Source organism: Periplaneta americana, chromosome 7 (assembly GCF_040183065.1).
Source record: "Periplaneta americana isolate PAMFEO1 chromosome 7, P.americana_PAMFEO1_priV1, whole genome shotgun sequence".
NCBI classification, from domain to species: Eukaryota; Metazoa; Arthropoda; class Insecta; order Blattodea; family Blattidae; genus Periplaneta; species Periplaneta americana.
Genome location: NC_091123.1, coordinates 33,842,036 through 33,861,267, shown reverse-complemented (window position 1 = coordinate 33,861,267; position 19,232 = coordinate 33,842,036). Strand labels below are relative to the sequence as shown.

The 19,232-nt window shown below is 34.4% G+C and overlaps 1 protein-coding gene across 2 annotated transcripts in view; it reads left to right on the top strand.

Annotated features, from left to right (window-relative positions):
- Window positions 1-19,232, top strand: part of LOC138703045 (UDP-glycosyltransferase UGT5-like) — a 53,186-nt gene that overhangs the window by 29,295 nt on the left and 4,659 nt on the right. For both annotated transcript variants that reach the window (XM_069830580.1, XM_069830581.1), the window contains exons 4-7: window positions 1,801-2,049; window positions 6,128-6,341; window positions 10,070-10,292; window positions 17,089-17,308. In XM_069830580.1, the coding sequence (XP_069686681.1) occupies window positions 1,801-2,049; window positions 6,128-6,341; window positions 10,070-10,292; window positions 17,089-17,308 (906 nt within the window). The remainder of the gene's footprint in view (window positions 1-1,800; window positions 2,050-6,127; window positions 6,342-10,069; window positions 10,293-17,088; window positions 17,309-19,232) is intronic.

The following is a 19,232-nucleotide window of genomic DNA, read 5'->3' as shown; positions in this document are numbered from 1 at the left end:
GCATAAAAAGTCGTATGAAACTTGCCTATAATGGTAATTAAGACGCTCGTATGAAAACATGAAACTCGCTTGCGCTCGTTTCATAAACATACTCGCGTCTTAATTACTACCATTATAGGCTCATTGTATAAAGTACTATTATACATTTACTGTTTTTATATCAATATATTTATAAAGTTCAATAGGCTATATCTTATAATCTTTATTCTCTTCTGCATTGAAGAAAGCGACCCAATCTGCGGTCTTTAACCCTTCAATCTTTTGTTGTTTTGGATAAAATGGTTAACAGGGAATTCCGTCTTTCTTTGTACAGCGGGCCGTCCTTCAGAGGCTTCATCCTCTCAAGGGCACTGATTGAGACTGTATGTATTTTGAAATTTCCACTGATCGCAGATATACTATGCCAGTAAAAGGGTCTGAAGTGACTGAACTTTCTCTTGAGATGAATGAATGAACTGCGAAAAAGTCGCATCGTTGAGATTCGTCAAGTTTTCGGGCATATTCCCTGATAGAAGTCTGATTTTGCGTGTGAGGGTACGAGCTGTGAACTTTTCTGAGGTGTCTGTGAGTCTGTCTTATTCTAGTGTTTCTGGCGTTAACATTGAATTTATATATTTTGTGTTTTCTTAAGCTATGCCAAAACAAGTAAAATCTCATTTATTACGGCAGTGGATTGGAAATGATTCCACCTTTATGACCTAGAGAAAAGTTATGTTATTTAAAATTGACTGTAAGCGTACATTTTTTACAATTAGGAAAATTTTGCGACTCCTTTCACAGTTTGGACAAAAAACATAAAAAAATTATTTCACATACATATTCCAATAACCTTAAGTGGACTTCTTAAAAACCTAAAAATCCGGTCCCTAATGATCATACGTGTAAGACCTACACAGAAACCAAGCATTTCCGGACCCATATTGATTTTTTCTTCTTCTATACATAATGTATGAAGAGTCCATACCTGAAGTTTTGCCCACTTTTTTCGTTACACTTTAATATTGTGGTACGAATAATATTGTGATAGTTCTTTTTGAGAATTTATTACAATTTTACTGAGCAAGAGAAGGACCGGTTTTGTGCAGAAACTTGTCCACGAACATTCCCTTAATAAGTTGACGCAAAAAACCGATCTTCCTCTAGCCCAGTAAAATTGTAATAAATTATCAAAAAGGAAGTATCACAATATTACCAACCTTTACCCTATATATTGTGTTCGAAACAACACACATATTAAAAGCTGAAATATGTCTTCGAGATATCGATTATCTTTAATCAAATTTAATCGAAATTTAGTCTCAGACTACTAAGATTTAAAATTATCCGTCCTCAAGTGAGGTTGACCACTGGGATCCGGAATTAACAAACATAAAAGATAAAGGGAAATGAAACGGGCAAAATACAGATTAGATTTGTACATTAAAATAAAAATTTACGTGTTAATATATAGATGATAGTCTAAAATTTGAAGAGAGGCCTTCAGAATTTCCATTACAATCTTCTGAACTTCATAAAAGGGAATTTTAGAGGATTTAAGAATATTAAATGTAAATTTTGGTAAACAACCCCTCGCTCCAAGTAGTAAGCCTGCAACATCCCAGTTGTAAAGCGAAATGCCATAATGATTTGTAATAATGTAATGATAATAAAAAAAAACAAAATAAGAACGTAAAATTTAGGAGATTTGTTCAAAGGATTACTGTAATTATTTTTCATAAAAAAACTTAAAGTTTTATTTCACCACAATGCAGTGCATGTAAAGAAAGTTAAATTTCCAATTGCTTCTTTCTTTTGCTCCAGGTCAAATAACAGTAAATTTGATCTCGTGTTTCTGGAGGCGCTGGTACACCAGTCTTACTACGGTCTTATTCACCACGTGGGCTCTCCACCAGTGATTGGAATTAAGTCCACGCACAATCTGTTGCTCGCAAACAGTGCGTTGGCAAATCCTGTGAATCCATCATACTGTCCTGACCTCCTAATGCCATTCAGTAGCCACATGACGTTTTACGAGAGACTTCAGAACACGCTCTTCTGGATATGGATGAGGTGTGTTTAGTTTTAGTAACATGTTTAAACAAAGGGTAATGGTTCAGTAAGAAGAGTTTTAAATTGTATAACTTCCGCATTAGGTTGAAGCTCCCTTTGGTAGTTCGTACGTGAGTAAATATTGTAAATAATAAGAGACCTACAAAAACTTAGCTTAGAATAATAAGTTTAAGATATAAAAAAGTAAATTTGACATACAACATAGAATATTCACTTTTGTTATTTCACAAAACAAACAACATTGAAATTATTGCTCATCTGCTGTCTACATTTCCCTAGCAAAGTACTACTTAGTATTTATTTATTTATTTATTTATTTATTTATTTATTTATTTATTTATTTATTTATTTACTTATTTATTACTTAATTACTTACTTATTTAGTTATTTATTTATTTTATTTATTTATTTTACCTATTTATTTAATTTACTTATTTCATTTACTTAATTAATTAATTTTATTTATTTATTTATTCAGTCACTCAGTCACTCACTCACTTATTTACTCACTTATTTATTCACTTACTTATTCACTTATTCTTTTACTCATATATATATATTCACTTATTCATTCACTCATTCATTTATTTATTTATTTTATTTATTTATTGATTCAGCCACTCAGTCACTCACTCACTCACTCACTTACTTACTCACTTACTTACATACTTATTCACTTAATCACTTATTTATTCATTGATTCACTTATTTATTTATATATTCATTCACTTATTTATTTATTTATTTATTTATTCATTCACTTATTTATTTATTTATTTATTTATTCATTCATTCACTTATTTATTTATTCATTTATTCATTCATTCATTCATTCATTCCTTTATTCATTCATTCATTTATTTATTTATTTATAATAATCGATCACCTTGTCATGTATCACACTCCAGTGCTGCTAATTTAAAAACGGGTGAATCAACCAAAAAATAAATAATATTTGAGGGGCTTAGAACAAAAAGCAGGGAAGTGACATTATTAAAAAAATGAGGTAAGTGCGTGTTCTGATAGCTCAAAAGGATGTTTCTTTGGGATAAAATCAGGTAAGTGACCACACTGTGCAGTGCTGCTATATGGGCATCATTTCACCAAACTAGTGTATAATATTCCATTCCATGTAGAACTTTAACTGCAATTTCCTCAAAACTAGGTTTCCGTCACTTACCTGCTTTTTGTTTTAAGCCCCTCATTTGACTCTTGGATTTACGTATAAAGGCAATAAAATTGCTTTGTGCGCTATGTAACAAAGTGATAAGTAACATTTATTGCCTGCAAAACTGCATAGGCATTTGGAAACAAACCACCCAGAATGTAAAAACAAGAACGTACATTTTTCCAACTAAACTTGAAGGGTTAAAACAGTGTCAGAATACGTTGGTGAAAAGTGCGAAAACCGACAATGAAAATGCTACAGAGGCGTCATACCGGGTGAGATGTGAGACGGGGAAACAACACCATTCTTCACATTAGCAGTTTGCAAGTAAGTTTTATAATTATGCATGTAGTTGCTGAAAGCAATACACGAAGTTTACACACACTAATACTGTATTTTTATGAACTCACGCCTATGCATGATAACACTGAACAAGAAGAATTTTGCTCCGACTTAAAACGATGTGTCCCTTTACGTCCCTTACGGTTTGGTGTGTACTGAATCCGAGAATGCATCTATTTTCTTCGTATCACGTAAGGGTAAGGTTTTTAAGATATACAATGATTTCACTTTTCGATAAGCGCTCCCCCAGGAAACATCTGGCGCGGGTTGGGGGTATAAACCAAAACTAAAGCTAATGTACTTTATGAGTTTATGACTTATTTACGTTTTATTATGGTTTTTGGCATGTTATTTTTGTATTTCTAATAAATAAATAGATATTGGTCCCTTCTATTAAGTAAATTTCATAACAGTTCAAAGTGAGGTGTATGCAATGAACAAACAAGGGTGTGGTATGCAATATTTAAAGGAAAAGTTTACCAGGTTGACTGAAGGAAAATTAAAAGAGGGCATTTTCATCGGTCCACAAATTCACAAAATGGCTGACCCTTTGTTTGGGGAAAAACTTTCCGTTACAGAAGGAATGTCATGGCGCGCTTTCAAAGACGTTCGCTCAAATTTCCTTGGAAATTCTAAGGTAGAGAACTACATAGAACTTGTTGTGGAAATCATGTTAAGTTCATACGACAAACTGGAGTGTAATATGTCTCTCAAAATACACTTTTTACATTCTCATTTGGATTTCTTTCCTCCTAACTTTGGAGCGGTAAACGACGAGCATGGGGAAAGATTTCATCAAGAAATATCTGAAATGGAAAGGCGAGATAAAGGAAGATCATCATCCAGCATGCATGCAGACTATTGTTGGTTCCTTGTAAAATACAGTTCCGGGTCTAGTTACAAACAGAGGTCATCCAGAAAATTATTTTAAATGTAAATTCAAATTCCGAGATTTTTCTCATTATATGTATGAAATATTTTTATTGTTGTTGTGTTTTAAACTATGTTACATTATTTTTGTATCCAGTACACATTTTTCAAGTATTATGAGGAATTTTCAATCCCTAGTGTTTTATAATTTTATCAGTAGCAGCGAAAAATTAAAAACAAATAAGTTTCGTAAAAAAAAATCAATTCATTTTCCCCGGAAAATGGTACGTGATGGGGCAATTTGGGTTTTAAATTCAAATCTAGGGCACACATATTAGTAATATTCACCTATTTTTATTTCGGAGCAAGACAAAAAGTAAAAATTTGTTGTTCAGTGTAATTAATGTAGTTGTAAACATATTGTCGATATTAAATACGTACAGAATATAAAATAATATGGAGGCATATTGAATGTATATCTAAGGTGGGTGCTCCTGTTATGGCCATGTTCCTGATATGGCCACCCCGCTATTATGAGTTAGTTAACCAAAAAATCTGCTAAATTGCAGCAGTATCCAGTGAAAGGCCATCCTGGTATGTCACTTGATCGTTTTCCATCCAGTCAGGTTGAGCAATATGGCGTCAGTTGCCTGTTTTGCGGTTTTCATGTGACCTCTTCTTATTTTTCTCTGTTAAGTCTCCTTTGTTTAATGCATGTTTTTCAAAGACTTGTTCATGAAAACCATCGTACTCCATTCAGTTTTTAATGTTCTGTTGATTGGTGTTGTCGCTGATGGCGTATCTTTTACGAGTTGTTCATAATCAAACGATTTTCGTGAAAGCTTACCTGCTCCTGATATGGCCATATTAAATGCACTATGGCCATATCAAGTTCATTTCACTTTTATTTTTTCACCTGACAAATTTACATGCCTTATAGCTGGGATTACCGAAGAAAAAATTTTGTATTTTAAGAAAAACAACTTAATTTTTTATGGAAAAACCTGTTTTGACTACACTTTTGAATTATAAAAAAGATTATTAAGTGTCATGTTTATTCATTTTACACCAAAAAATATTTAATTTGAGCAAAACTGCGCTATCAAACTGAAAACAATCACGATTTGTAAAACATAGAACAAGGGTGGCCATATCATGTGCACGTGTTCCTGATATGGCCAGTAGGTAGACTTTTGGCATTTGGAACTTTTTGGACAATTAAAGCTATTTTAATGGGGAAAGGAAATTGTTTTAAGAAAGTCCATTAGACTGAGCACGAGTAAGAAAAAAGTCGTTTACATTTTTTTTCAAAATGGCGGCTAGAAAAATTCTCCAACCTTAGCATGGCCATATCAGGGACACCTACCTTATATTAATCTAGCGATTAATTTAATTTAATTTAATTTGAGGATCCGTGAATCTTTTCTCGAGTCGAAAGGGATCCGCGATCAAAAAAGTTTGGGAACCACTGCAATAGACCAATGATTCTTAAACTGTGCCACGCAAAACTCGTGTTACTGGCTGACGAGAAACTGCCTCTTCTTTACCTATCTCTTTCTTCAACCTATATTCAAAGTTACACAAATCCAAACTTTCATAGCTGAGTATCTTCATAGCACTGGTGAAAATACAACTATAGAGTAAAGAATTGCTGTTCGTACCTTCAATTTCCAGTTGACACAGTTGCAATTGTTACAGGTACTACTTGCATGTAGTCGTCATACCACAGCAAGAGGCCATCATGAGGAAGCACTTCGGCCCCAGTCCTCCTCCTGTAGAAGAAGCAGACAGGAACATGAGTTTGATCATGCTGACCACGAACTGGATGTTCGGCTACCCCTTTCCTCAGGTGCCTGCGTTAATCACTGTACACAGCCTGCATGTCAAGACCCAACCTGATCCTCTGCCTCAGGTACGAATATTTTGTCAGATTATCTGAATTGTAATGGGTGGTGTTAAGGACATTAAAGAAGAAGGAGAAAAATCACAGCTAGCACTACCAACATTAGGTCACAAGAATGTGTTTATGAGATAAGCAGCAACACTGCTAATAGCACAGTTAGAATAGCACATTATGCAACGAGCCTATAATGGCAGTAATTAAGACGCAAGTATGTTTGTTTATGAAACGAGCGCAAGCTCGTTTCATAATTTTCATACGAGCGTCTTAATTACCATTACAGGCAAGTTTCATACGACTTTTAGATATGCGCAGACGCGAAAGTATTGATTTTTTCCGAGGCCGAATGTAGTTGACCTTGATAGAGAATAAGATGAACATTAGTCTGATATAACCTGGAAATTGATTTAGAATTGAAAAACGAGATGACAAATTGAATTTATTTGAATATTATTTACAATTAACGCTAATTATTATAGTAACAGAACATAACCTTCTGCGACAGTATTGGATTTCCAGCCTTCGTGACTTTTCGCTAATTGTCTTTCGATTGCATATCTGAAAATAATCAATACTTGCGGTTTTATAACGGTACAAAGGTGACTTGACATTGGCTGAACACCTGAACTTTAATGAATAGGTGTACTTTAATGAGGTGCATTAAAAGGCTACTACCAGGTGTATAATTACTACATTTGGGCATGGTCGACATAAAAGAATATTATGAAAAACATTTTCACAACCATGGTACGTACTTTCATTTAAAATTTCATTTGTTTAATACTTTTCAGCTTCTTTACTGTGTTACCAGTGATATTACCTTCAAAGTTTATTTTCTTGGATTACACTGGTCTACAGTGAGTTTGCTACTAAACAGAAACAAGTGTACCAACCCTAATTTGAGTGTGCTGGTTACAGATCTGAAGTCAGTTTTTTCTATCACATCACAATTTCAAAATAATAACATTTTTAAATTTTAATTTTTACATTTTAATACTTTAGATCCATTTAATTTATTTTATTTTGATTTTGCTATTGAACAAAAACAAGTGTACCAACCCTCATTTGAGTGTGCTGATTACAGATCTGAATTCCGTTTTTTTTATCATGTCACAATTTTAAAACAATAACATTTTTAATTTTTAACACAAGGCGCTCGTTGACGTAAAGAATACAACCAGCGAGAAATAGTACATACATCTATATCAGGCCTGCACAAACAGCGCTCAACGAGAGCGCACGCTCCTTCGGAGCGGGAGAGCCGTGTTTACCGCTCGCCGAAACGGAGAGGAAGATGACATAGACTTGCTATGGGTGGAGGAGAGGGAAACGATCACTCAGTTATCTAGTAGAGTGCAGTGTGTATTCTCAGTAACTGTTTCACGTTGCTTACCTACTGCTACAGTACAGTATGGAGGAATCTAAAAGACGGAACATAACATTTAACATTTAATGATTTACAGCTAGAACTTATTGATCTCCAATGTGACCTAAGAGCTAAAGATCGTTTGAATAATACTACTAGCCTGGTTGAGTTTTACAAGATTAAACATTAGCAATAATATCCACGACTACACAGGCTAGCTGTGAAAATAATTGCTATGTTTGGCTCAACATTTATATTTGTGAGCAACTGTTTTCTATAATCAACTTTAATCAAGGCAGGCATCAAACATCTGTAACTGATGTTTCATTACGATCAGTAGGCTACTGTTCCTTTCAGCTGCCAACAGCATAAAACCTCGTTTTGATGTACTGATAAATAAATTTATAACAAAATGATATTGTACATTTAAGTAGCTATAGAATTTGTATTACTTCTGTAAAAAAAATAAAAATATAACAAAATGATATTGTACATTTAAGTAGCTATAGAATTTCTATTACTTCTGTAAAATAAATATTTCTTTATTAATTAATATTAGTCCAAGATAGTTTTGCAAACACTGAACGGGAATTCATTTCATAAACACTCGTAAAAGTAGGCCTACTTCCTTTTGTGTATATTTTGTACGAGATCACCCCTTCTTCCAGTTCACCCTTATACTGAGCGCAGCTAATATCTGCATTCCGCTCATGAGCTGTGAGCCGGCTCGGAGAGTGCAAACCTTGTGCAGGCCTGATCTACAGTGTGTAACAATCTTGTTCGTACAGTAATATTTTTATTAAAAATAGATAATTTTGTTAATGAAAATACAATTTATTTTAATGGGTTAAATTAAAATGTGAAAAAATAATATCTTCTTTTCAGAATATAAAATAAGCTTCCTCAAATTTTTCAAATCAGTGTAAATAAACATACAAAATCAAAAAAATGTGCACATTTTATACAACTTTCCTCTTCGTACATCTAATCATTTTGTACTTTTCAAAGTCTTAATTGCCAACTATTACACAAAATTAAATCTTGTAACATATTCTTTGGCTTCAATAATCTTCTCACAACTTATTTTCATTGAAGAGACAAGTTTCTTGCAAACCTCTGGGGTGGTATTCTGCCATTCTTTTGCCACTATTCTTTTAAGCTCCGGAATGGATGTTACCTTGCTATTTCCCACTCTTTTTTTTCAAAATTGGCCACAAATGTTCGATAGCATTTAAATCCTTTGATTGAGGTGGCATTTTGAGTTGATGTGGAACGTTCCAAATGAGCCAGGTCTCGACGATTTCGGCGGTGTGTTTAGGGTCGTTATCATGTTGAAATATATAATTACCCTGGAAGCCCCATTTTTAGCACTTTCTCTCAAATTTATTACAAGAATATGCTTATACATGATTTTATGCACAATTCCATCAATGAAGTGTATGTTTCCGACTCCAGAGCAAGATATACAAACCCATAACCACCTCTGTGTTTTACAGTAGGAATAGTATTTTCTTTCCTGAAGCCAGAGTTTGCCTTCCTCCACACTCTGTTGCAACTATCTGAGCCGAAAAGATTTATCTTCGTCTCGTTGGAACATATTACACGATCCCAATAGTCCTTCTCTTTAGAAACGTATTCGTTTGCGAATAGAAGTATTTTTTTTATTCTATTTAACTCATTAATAAAAGTTTCTTAAGTGGAACCCTGCCATGATACCCGTGTTTCCACAATACACGACGAATGGTCTGGTTAGACATTTCTTTTCCTATATTATCTTGTATTTGTGAACGCCGTTTTTCAATACTTAACCTAGGGTAACGTCGAATTTGTTGTACAATGTACCTTTCATCCCTTTAATTTAATTTTTTTTCTTTTGGTTTTCGCCTCAATTTCTTCCAAGACCTTTCATATTTAAATTTTTTTACAATATGCTGAACTGTTGAATATGTAAGTCCAACAATTTTACTTATTTCCCTTAAAGAATTACCTTTAAGGGCAAGTTGAACAATAATTTTCTTCAGATCTTCTGAAAGCTACTTTCGCCTCGCCATCTCGTACAGTGCTTGAAACGGTGAGATAGGGCGAGACTTGTAAGTGTACGAACAGAAAAGTTGCATATTCAGCACAACGAATAATGGAGATTTCTTTTAAAATAACAACAAATGTTTTAAAGATATATTATAATTAAATCTAACAGTGAATATTATGAATGAACTGCACACAGTTATATACGTGAAGAAGAAACCAAAATTGTTATCTTATTTGACAGTTAAAACGGACGTTATCACAAAAATAATGGCTGTACGAACAAGATTGTTATATACTGTATATAGAGATGTTATTCAGTTTCATAATGTGCGTCATTGTGTTAAAGGATCTGCAGCAGTTCCTTGATGAGGCTACAGAAGGAGTGATATACTTCAGCCTGGGTACCAATGCCAGGAGCGATCGCTTGCCACAGGAATTGATACGTGTTTTCCTTGATGCATTCTCCCAATTGCCAGTGAAAGTTCTGTGGAAATGGGAGTCTGACATTCTGCCTGGACAGCCGTCAAATGTGAGGACAAGGAAATGGTTACCTCAGCAGGATATTCTGGGTAATGTTTGTGTTAGTTCCGCACATACCCATAGTATTTTAGGAATAAATAAAGTAATCGATATCACCTATAATACGACACATACATTTTTCATTAGACTATATTGTATTTTACGCAGTCTTTCTATGTAGTCTAGTGCTTACCATTCTAACCACTGAATTCAATGTTCGCGCGTTCAAACCCGGGTGAAAATGTTAAAGTTCGAAAAGATCACAATATGGTTCCCCTGGGGAGGAAAGTAAATCTGAAAGGCTTCTCACTAAGATTTATGGCAAGTCAAATAAACCTATGCATGATTCTGTTGGTAGTTTCTCGCCCGTGCCAAAATTTGTAAGTAACACAATGAGCCCTTGTCAGTAGCTTAAGTACGCATGGTCTTGTCACATCCTCCAACCATGATATGTATGTTCTACGTCATGTAGCAACAAGACAATTTTTACCATATTATGAATGATGTTCTTATATAAAAACTAGCCGTACCCGTGCGCTCCGCTGCACCCGTTAGAAATAAATATAAAGCAATTACATAATTAAAATAGGACATTTGATCCAGGGAACATTCGTGTTTGATAGAAGGATAAATCGTTTAATATGTTACTTAATTTAAATTGCATCCAAATAATTAAAATGCGATCATTTTGGTCCAGAGACACTCATTTGGTGCAATGACAATTCCTTTAACAAGTTTCTTAATTTTTATTACATGCAACCATAGTTTAATGAAGATTGACATCATTTAGATTTAATGTGTATATTTTATTTTACTTGTTATAGGTTTCCATTGAATTATGGTAATAACTTAATTTTAACCCTTGTTTTCTACGTATTCAGTAAATGGCGCTTGGCCCACTATGGTTCTGAACCCTTCAAATAACTTAAATTATATTATATAATATTACATATTATATTATATTATATTATATATTATATCAGAAGTTACTGTAATAACATTATAGCATTATGTCCATCTAGAGAAACTACACTTTCCAATGGTGAAATAATAATTAATTATACAAATCGGTTAATTTAGCTTCCGATATTACTTCATACAAACACAGAAACATTCTCTGTAGGCTATCTTTCATAGCTTTCGATTGTTGCTGTCCAAGGCCCCTTATAGACGAAGTCATTTGTTTTTTAATTCATTACAAGGCCTTAGATGGCAGTTATTTTAATTTTAAAACTCATTTATCTCATTAAATATGAGTCCTATCAAAATTTTTCAAGGAATAAAACTTATCGCAAATTATGTTTAAAGAAACTTTTGTTATGTAACATTTTTCACAAAAATCAATAACAAGCGAGATATTTCGATTTATTTAATTCAGGCCCCCTTATAACCCCCCTTTTAAATAATGTATTTTGAATGCCATATAGCCTAAAATCTAAGTTACAACGAACTTAATTTATATTCCAATTTTCATCGAAATCCGTTCAGCCATTATCGCGTGAAAAGGTAACAAACATACAGACAGACAGACAGACATACATACATACATACATACATACATACATACATACATACATACATACATACATACATACATACAAAAATTTCAAAAAAGCGATTTTCGGTTTCAGGGTGGTTAATTATATATGTTAGGACCAATTATTTTTGGAAAATCGAAAATTACCAGAAAAATTTCGGCTACAGATTTATTATTAGTATAGATTGAACCAATTTTATGACACTACACTGGATGAAGCACAAAATGGATTCCGAAAAGGTAGATCATGTGCAGATGAATATTTTACACTGAAGCTTTTGATCAAAAAACATAGAGAATTTAATATTGAAACCCACCTGGCATTTATTGATATGAAGAAGGCCTTCGACAGAGTAGAAAGAAACAAATTATTGAATATTTTAGCACATGATGGTATTCCAAATCAATTAATAACAGCTATTTTCAATATTTATAATAATAATTATATACAGGTTACGATTGAAAACAAATATTCAGAATGTAAACGAATAAATCAAGGAGTGAGACAGGGTTGTAGTTTATCTCCTCTATTATTTATAATATACATGAATCACATTATTAAGGAATGGAGATTGAAACCACATCGAAGTATACCGATAAGTCGTTTGTCCCAAATAGATACCTTATTATTTGCTGATGATATTGTGTTTATGGCAACTTCAGAAGATAATTTACAACGTTTGGTTTACAACTTTAATCAAATGGCAGAAAGTTTCAATATGGAAATTTCAACTGACAAATCTAAAGTGATGGCTTTTTTAGGAAAGGAACCAGTCCGTAGCAAAATATGCATCAATAATAAGATCATTGAACAAGTCAAAAATTTTAGTTATCTCGGTTACCAAATTTCATATGAAGAAGAAAAGGATTTGAATGAGAAAATTATTAAATTCAACAGAGCAATGGGGATAATTAATCAGATATTCAAACCAACCTTAGTACAAAAACACACGCGCATCAGAATTTATAAAACATTGGCCAGACCTATACTCTGTTTTGGTAGTGAAGCTTGGACGATTCGTAATATTGATTCACAAAGATTAACGGCGGCAGAAATGAGATTTATGCGTCGTACAGCGGGATACACGAGAATGGATCACATTAAAAATTTTGACATTATGAAAGAACTGCAGATTGAACCGATTATGGAATACCTACAGAAATACAGACAAAACTGGAGATCACATGTCATCAGAATGCCTCGTTCTAGCTTTCCACGTTAAATTTTAAATTACTATCCTGTGGGCAAGAGATCCTTGGGCGTTGGCAAGAGACCGTAACGGGCCACTAGACCCAATACATGCAAGGATGATGATGATGATTCTTATTTAAAGTTTATTTTGATACATGTATTACATTAGGTAAGTCATGAGTCAAATTTCAAACCAGTGTGATTGAAATTCGATTTTTTTAAGACTTAAAAAACACTACATACTTCAGAAAATGTCTAAAGAAGAAGAAAAAGAAGTCTGAGAGGGCAACATAAGGAGCAGAACAGTTTTCAACAATATTTGTGACTTTTTTTTTTTTTTACTTTGGCCTATTTTTTTTAAATTCTGCGTCTTGCGTCATGTAAGAAGTCCCAGGTGTAGTTCAGACCCAGAAATAAAATTTGGACCACCTGAATTTTCCAAGTTCCAGTTATAACATGCTGAACATGCGCAGTATATTAGGCCTATAACTTACTTATTTACTTAGGGGAGAGTCGGGTAGTATCGGACATCGGGTAATATCGGACAGTGAATTTCTTTCATCTACCACACGATGATAGTACCTGATTGACATGGTTACGTTTCTGTGATGTCGCATAGAGAAACGTAACCATGTCATTCAGGTACTACCATATGGTGGTAGATGAAAGAAACGCACTGTCCGATACTACCCGATGTCCGATATTACCCGACTCTTCCCTACTGGCTTTTAAGGAACCCGGAGGTTCATTGCCGCCCTCACATAAGCCCGCCATCGGTCCCTATCCTGAGCAAGATTAATCCAGTCTCTACCATCATATCCCACCTCCCTCAAATCCATTTTAATATTAACTTCCCATCTACGTCTCGGCCTCCCCAAAGGTCTTTTTCCCTCCGGACTCCCAACTAACACTCTATATTAATATTTGAGGAGAAAAATTCACTCCGGCGCCGGGGATCGAACCCGGCTCCTTGGTTCTACGTACCAAGCGCTCTAACCACTGAGCTACGCCGAATTCAATCCACAGCACCGGACCGAACCCTCCTCCTTTAATTTTTCCCTTTGTGGCCTGACTCCAAGTTAGGCATATATGTTGACGTATATGTCCAATGTCAACTGTCATTATATTAGGAGCGCACTCAGATGAGTGACTTGTTTGGCCGGGATTCCGCAGTTGGTACGTAGAACCAAGGACCCGGGTTCGATCCCCGGCGCCGGAGCGAATTTTTCTCCTCAAATATCAATTGTCAATATTACAGATATTATTCTGTAGGACAAATTAATAAATCTATAATTTAACACTCTATATGCATTTCTGGATTCGCCCATACGTGCTACATGCCCTGCCCATCTCAAACGTTAGGCCTATAACTAGAACTTGAAAAATTCAGGTGAACATGCGCAGTATGAAAATTTCAGGTGGCCCAAATTTTTTTCCTGGGTCTGGAAAATTCAGATGGCCCAAATTTTGTTTCTGAGTCTGAACTTTCAGTCCTGTTGAGACAAAATTTTGCAAGTATGTTAAGAAAAGTATGAGGAACAAAAAGATGTGTTGGGTTTCGATGTAAATGTTAATGGAGTGCACAACTTAGATGTTTAATTGTATAATAATTTTGATTCGATTATGAGAAATCAGAGAAGAAAAAAATTATACATGCGAAACTAATTGAGATACATAAAATATTGATACCAAATAATAAAACTGTATTCATGTGGATGTCTTCACAAAAAAATCAACACATTAAAAAAAAAAATTTAACACAGGGCTCGACAGTGCTGGGAATGTGCTGGTGCATACTTTCAACATCCCTTGTGAAGTGCAATGTGTCACTATAAGTGTAAATAAAATATCGTGTGAAATACCAAGTTGTCTTTCTTCTGATTTTCCACTGCCATAGCGCGATTCCCAACGGTGTACGAACATCTGTCTTTATAATGGAGCACTTAAACTCAACTTATTTAAAGAGCCTTCAAACACTAAATACAAATATTTACGTCAATTTTTCCACATAAGTTAATTAATATACTTACGCATATTTTTATTTTATGTTCTACATATTTTAAGTAACATTTCATAAAATACCATTTCTATATTTGAAACCGATTTCTTACTTTTAGTGAAAACTGAAATCTGATACAGCAAATTCCCCAATTATCTTTAATTATACATTTGAGGATTTCGCATTCACGATTCTTCAGATTTTAAATTTGGAAAGTAGCTCACTCCATGGTATCAAAACGTATCAATAGACCTATAGGCCTATGAGAAAGACGAACAAAAATCTCTCTCGCTTGCACAGTTATTTTCAGCCTTAAAAAATTAGATTATTTGTAAGAGGGGGCGCATTCGATAAGTTAAAAAAGAGTAAAATAAACGATCGCTTACGTAATACAATATATTCTGTCTTTCAAAATATGCGTTACCTACCTTCTGAAGGAACTGTAAATTTCTGACGAAATTATATATGTTCCATTTATGCGTGCTTTTCGTATATCTCTAAAGTTTCAGGTTACTACCAACGCTGATAAGTAGGGACCGGATTTTTATGTAATTACATATTACATATATTCCTTTCAACCTAACCGTATATAAATAACAAATCTTTGCGAATCTTGTAATTACCATTAATATATTAAAATTTGATACTACATATATTTATATATTTACCCCACATTACATATTATGGCTTGGTATTACACAAATCTACAGATTTAGGGGTTTTATTCATTTTTACTTCTCTAAAAGGAAAAAAAAAATTCTGAAGGGGAAGTTTACAATTTGAAATACACAGATTTAAAAAGCCTTTTTACCTAAGCAAAAAAGGATATATTTCGGGACGAAACATAACATTCTTAGTTCCAGGAAGTAAAAGAGGCACTCATCCCATACCATCCACTGTAAATATGACTGAACAAAAGGCAACCTTTCTCATACAACTACCTTGTATTGTAAAAATCACTCTGAAAGTAGCGTTGTCTTCATGCGGTGGAGTTGGACGAGGACGACATGATTTGTCTCGAACTGTAATTATTCTGCACACGTCTTAACAAGCCGTTCCCATGCAATTTGCAACCTTACCCACCCTCTTCCTAATATTTCCAGGGAAAATCCGTGTCAATTGTGGCATGAGCCGCAATAAAGTAGCCGACTTTTGAAAAGAAGCTGAAGTAAAGAAACAAACTGGAAAGATGTTGAAGGATTAAAATAAATAGCTTTTCAGGTTATTACTTGACATCTTTACTTTAAATTTAGTAGACCTTTACGGAAATGGGACTTTCCGAGCAATTATTAAGTATGATTCTCGGCTGGAATAATCCTACCCTTCTGAATGAGACAGGAATGTCACTTTTCAAACAACAGTTTGTAAATGCCTATAGTTCGAGATTTTAGTAGGTACTTTCTTTCTTACAGGGAGCAGCTAAAATGCATATGTCCCACATCTCCTCTTATTTTCTCCTAATACAGTACAGCGAAACAGTGCTTGCAATACTGTTGTGTCATTCATTTCACTCAGTTTTCTAGTTTTAGTACTTACAATATAAAGTACAAGTGAGTTTATCTAATGCGTTTACCTAACTAAAATGGCCCCTGTATCTTCAACCCTAACGACAAAAATAAAATCATGGATTGCTATGGATGAAGCTTTCATTACAAATGGAAAAATAGTAATGTGTCGAGTGTGAGGTAAAAAAAAGTCGGGTGCTCTATGAAATCACAACTGGAGAGTCTTACCTATTGATATTAAATATTTTCATGATTTTACATATTTTGGTACATATTCAGCTTATTTTTCTTACATAAATATGTACATATTTCACACCTTGATATTACATAAAAATCCGGTCCCTACTGATAAGGAACTCCTTGTACTGACACAATGAACGGAAGCCACTGAAATTTTAAAATCTAGTCTTATTCCTCTTTTTTTGTGTATGTATTTGAAACATCCCATAGACATTTAGTAAAGAGAATCATTCTACAATAGAATTTCTATAGCAAATTTACTTCCGATCCGCATTTTCTTTTCAGTGCACAACTTTGTCTCCTAGATAATTTAAAATCAGACTTACAAATGCGGTCTAAAAGCACAAATCAGATTATATTTCTATATTTCTAGCTCATCACAACGTCATATTATTCATAACACAATGCGGGCTACAAAGTTTTCAAGAGGCTGTGTACCATGGCGTTCCTCTGCTGGCAATTCCTATCTTCGGTGATCAAATATACAATGCTAAGAAAATAGAAGATGCAGGAATTGGAATCCGTCTATCATTCAGCGAGCTGACAAAGGATATTCTTCTGAAAGCTATAAATGAAATACTTTCAGATTCCAGGTAACCACAACCTAAAGTTTACAACTGCAATTAAATCATAATGTGAGGTATAACCACAGTCTAATACATATAGTCGCGCAACTCATACGTATAAAATATGCCAACATTTGACAACTGGCGCGACAGTAGCGCTCCAGCGGCAGACAAGTTAAATGTGTGTAGAGTACATATGATAACACAGCAGAGAAATAATACTGTGTAGTTTATTTCATATGTTATGCCATACAGTAACTGTAATCTATATGGTTCTTATTAATTTTATTTCAGAAACCTACAAGACTTTTATACCCAGTTAATCTGAAATAAATTATAAGTTCGAGAAATTGAGAATAAACTTAAATTCTTCTGCTTCTTAGGCTACTTTCAAGTGAATCATAGTTTGAGATAGGCTATATAACTTTTCGAACCTGGGAGGCAAATTCAGTCTATTTATAAGGTACATTTATGCATCATCTGAACTCTGTACGTAGTCTATTTCCTGTGAGAAAAATCAATATCATTATTTTTATTTCATATTTAAATACTAAATTCTGTAAAATTAGAATTTGTGGCATAAATGCATTGCATTGCTTTCTGGACCGAGCTTCTCAATACGTTCGTTTAAGTAAGTATCAAATGTCGGCGACAATCAGTGTTGCCAATTGCATTCTTAAGGACCCGATAAGAAACAATGCAGAAGTCGTTAAATTGCTATACCGTCAAAATAAAATGAGATTATTTAGCCTCTGTGAGTGTTAAAAAGCACGCTAAGTCCTTATATTAGCAATATAAATTTCATCAAATTTACCCGCTAAACCAACATTGAAAACAACTGACTTGGAAACACTGGTGATAATAAATTCCGACGTATAGGCCTAAACGACGAAAAATTCTGACCTTCCGTATCAGTCATTGGACTGGACTACCAGCAATATATCAGCAATAGACTACTCAATAAAGTAAAATAAAATAAGTTATTAGGCCTACTTGAGTTTTTCTATGTCGCCTAAATTTCGCAAAATTCCAGGCAAAAGTCGCCCCAATGGCGATAACCGCATAAAAAATAGGTCACAAAATCGCTATTCATGTCGACAAAACGGCGAAATATCTGGCAAAAATACAATGACATAGGTAGTTATAAAATGATATAATGTATGAAGAATATTACTATTTTGATTATACTGTAAGCTAAATAAAGATTATTTTTAGGTCCTACAGAATACATCTTTTATGGTAACAATTAGTATTATGGGAGAAAAATTCGCTCCGGCGCTTGGGATCAAACCCGGGTCCTTGGTTCTATGTACCAAGCGCTCTCACCATTGAGCTACGCTGAAGTTCAATCTACAACACCGGATCGAACCCTTCTCCTCCAGTGTTTTCCCCTTTGTGGGCTGATTCCAAGTTGGGCATGTATATTGACATGTTTACTGTATATTAAGTCAACTGCCATTATACAAGGAGCGCACTCAGTTGAGTGACTTGGTGGCCGGGATTCCACAGTAATATGTATAGTAATATGCACTGTTACGTAGGTTCTTCTAACAACAGTGCATATTACTGTAGAGATTACTGTGCATATTACTGTGGAATTCCGGCCACCAAGTCACTCAACTGAGTGCGCTACTTGTATAAAGGCAGTTGTCTTAATATAAAATACGATGTAAGAGTAATGGAATGGAGAAAAATTCTCTCTGGCGCCGGGATCTGAACCCAGGTTTTCAGCTCTACGTGCTGATGCTTTATCCACTAAGCCACACCGGATACCACCCCGGCGTCGGACAGAATCGTCTCAGATTAAGCTCCAACTCTTGGATTCCCTCCAGTGGCCGCCCTCTGCACTACGTCATAGATGTCTATGAACGTAGGACCGAAGTCCACATATGTGCTGAGGTGCACTCGTTATGAGTGACTAGTTGGCCGGGATCCGACGGAATAAGCGCCG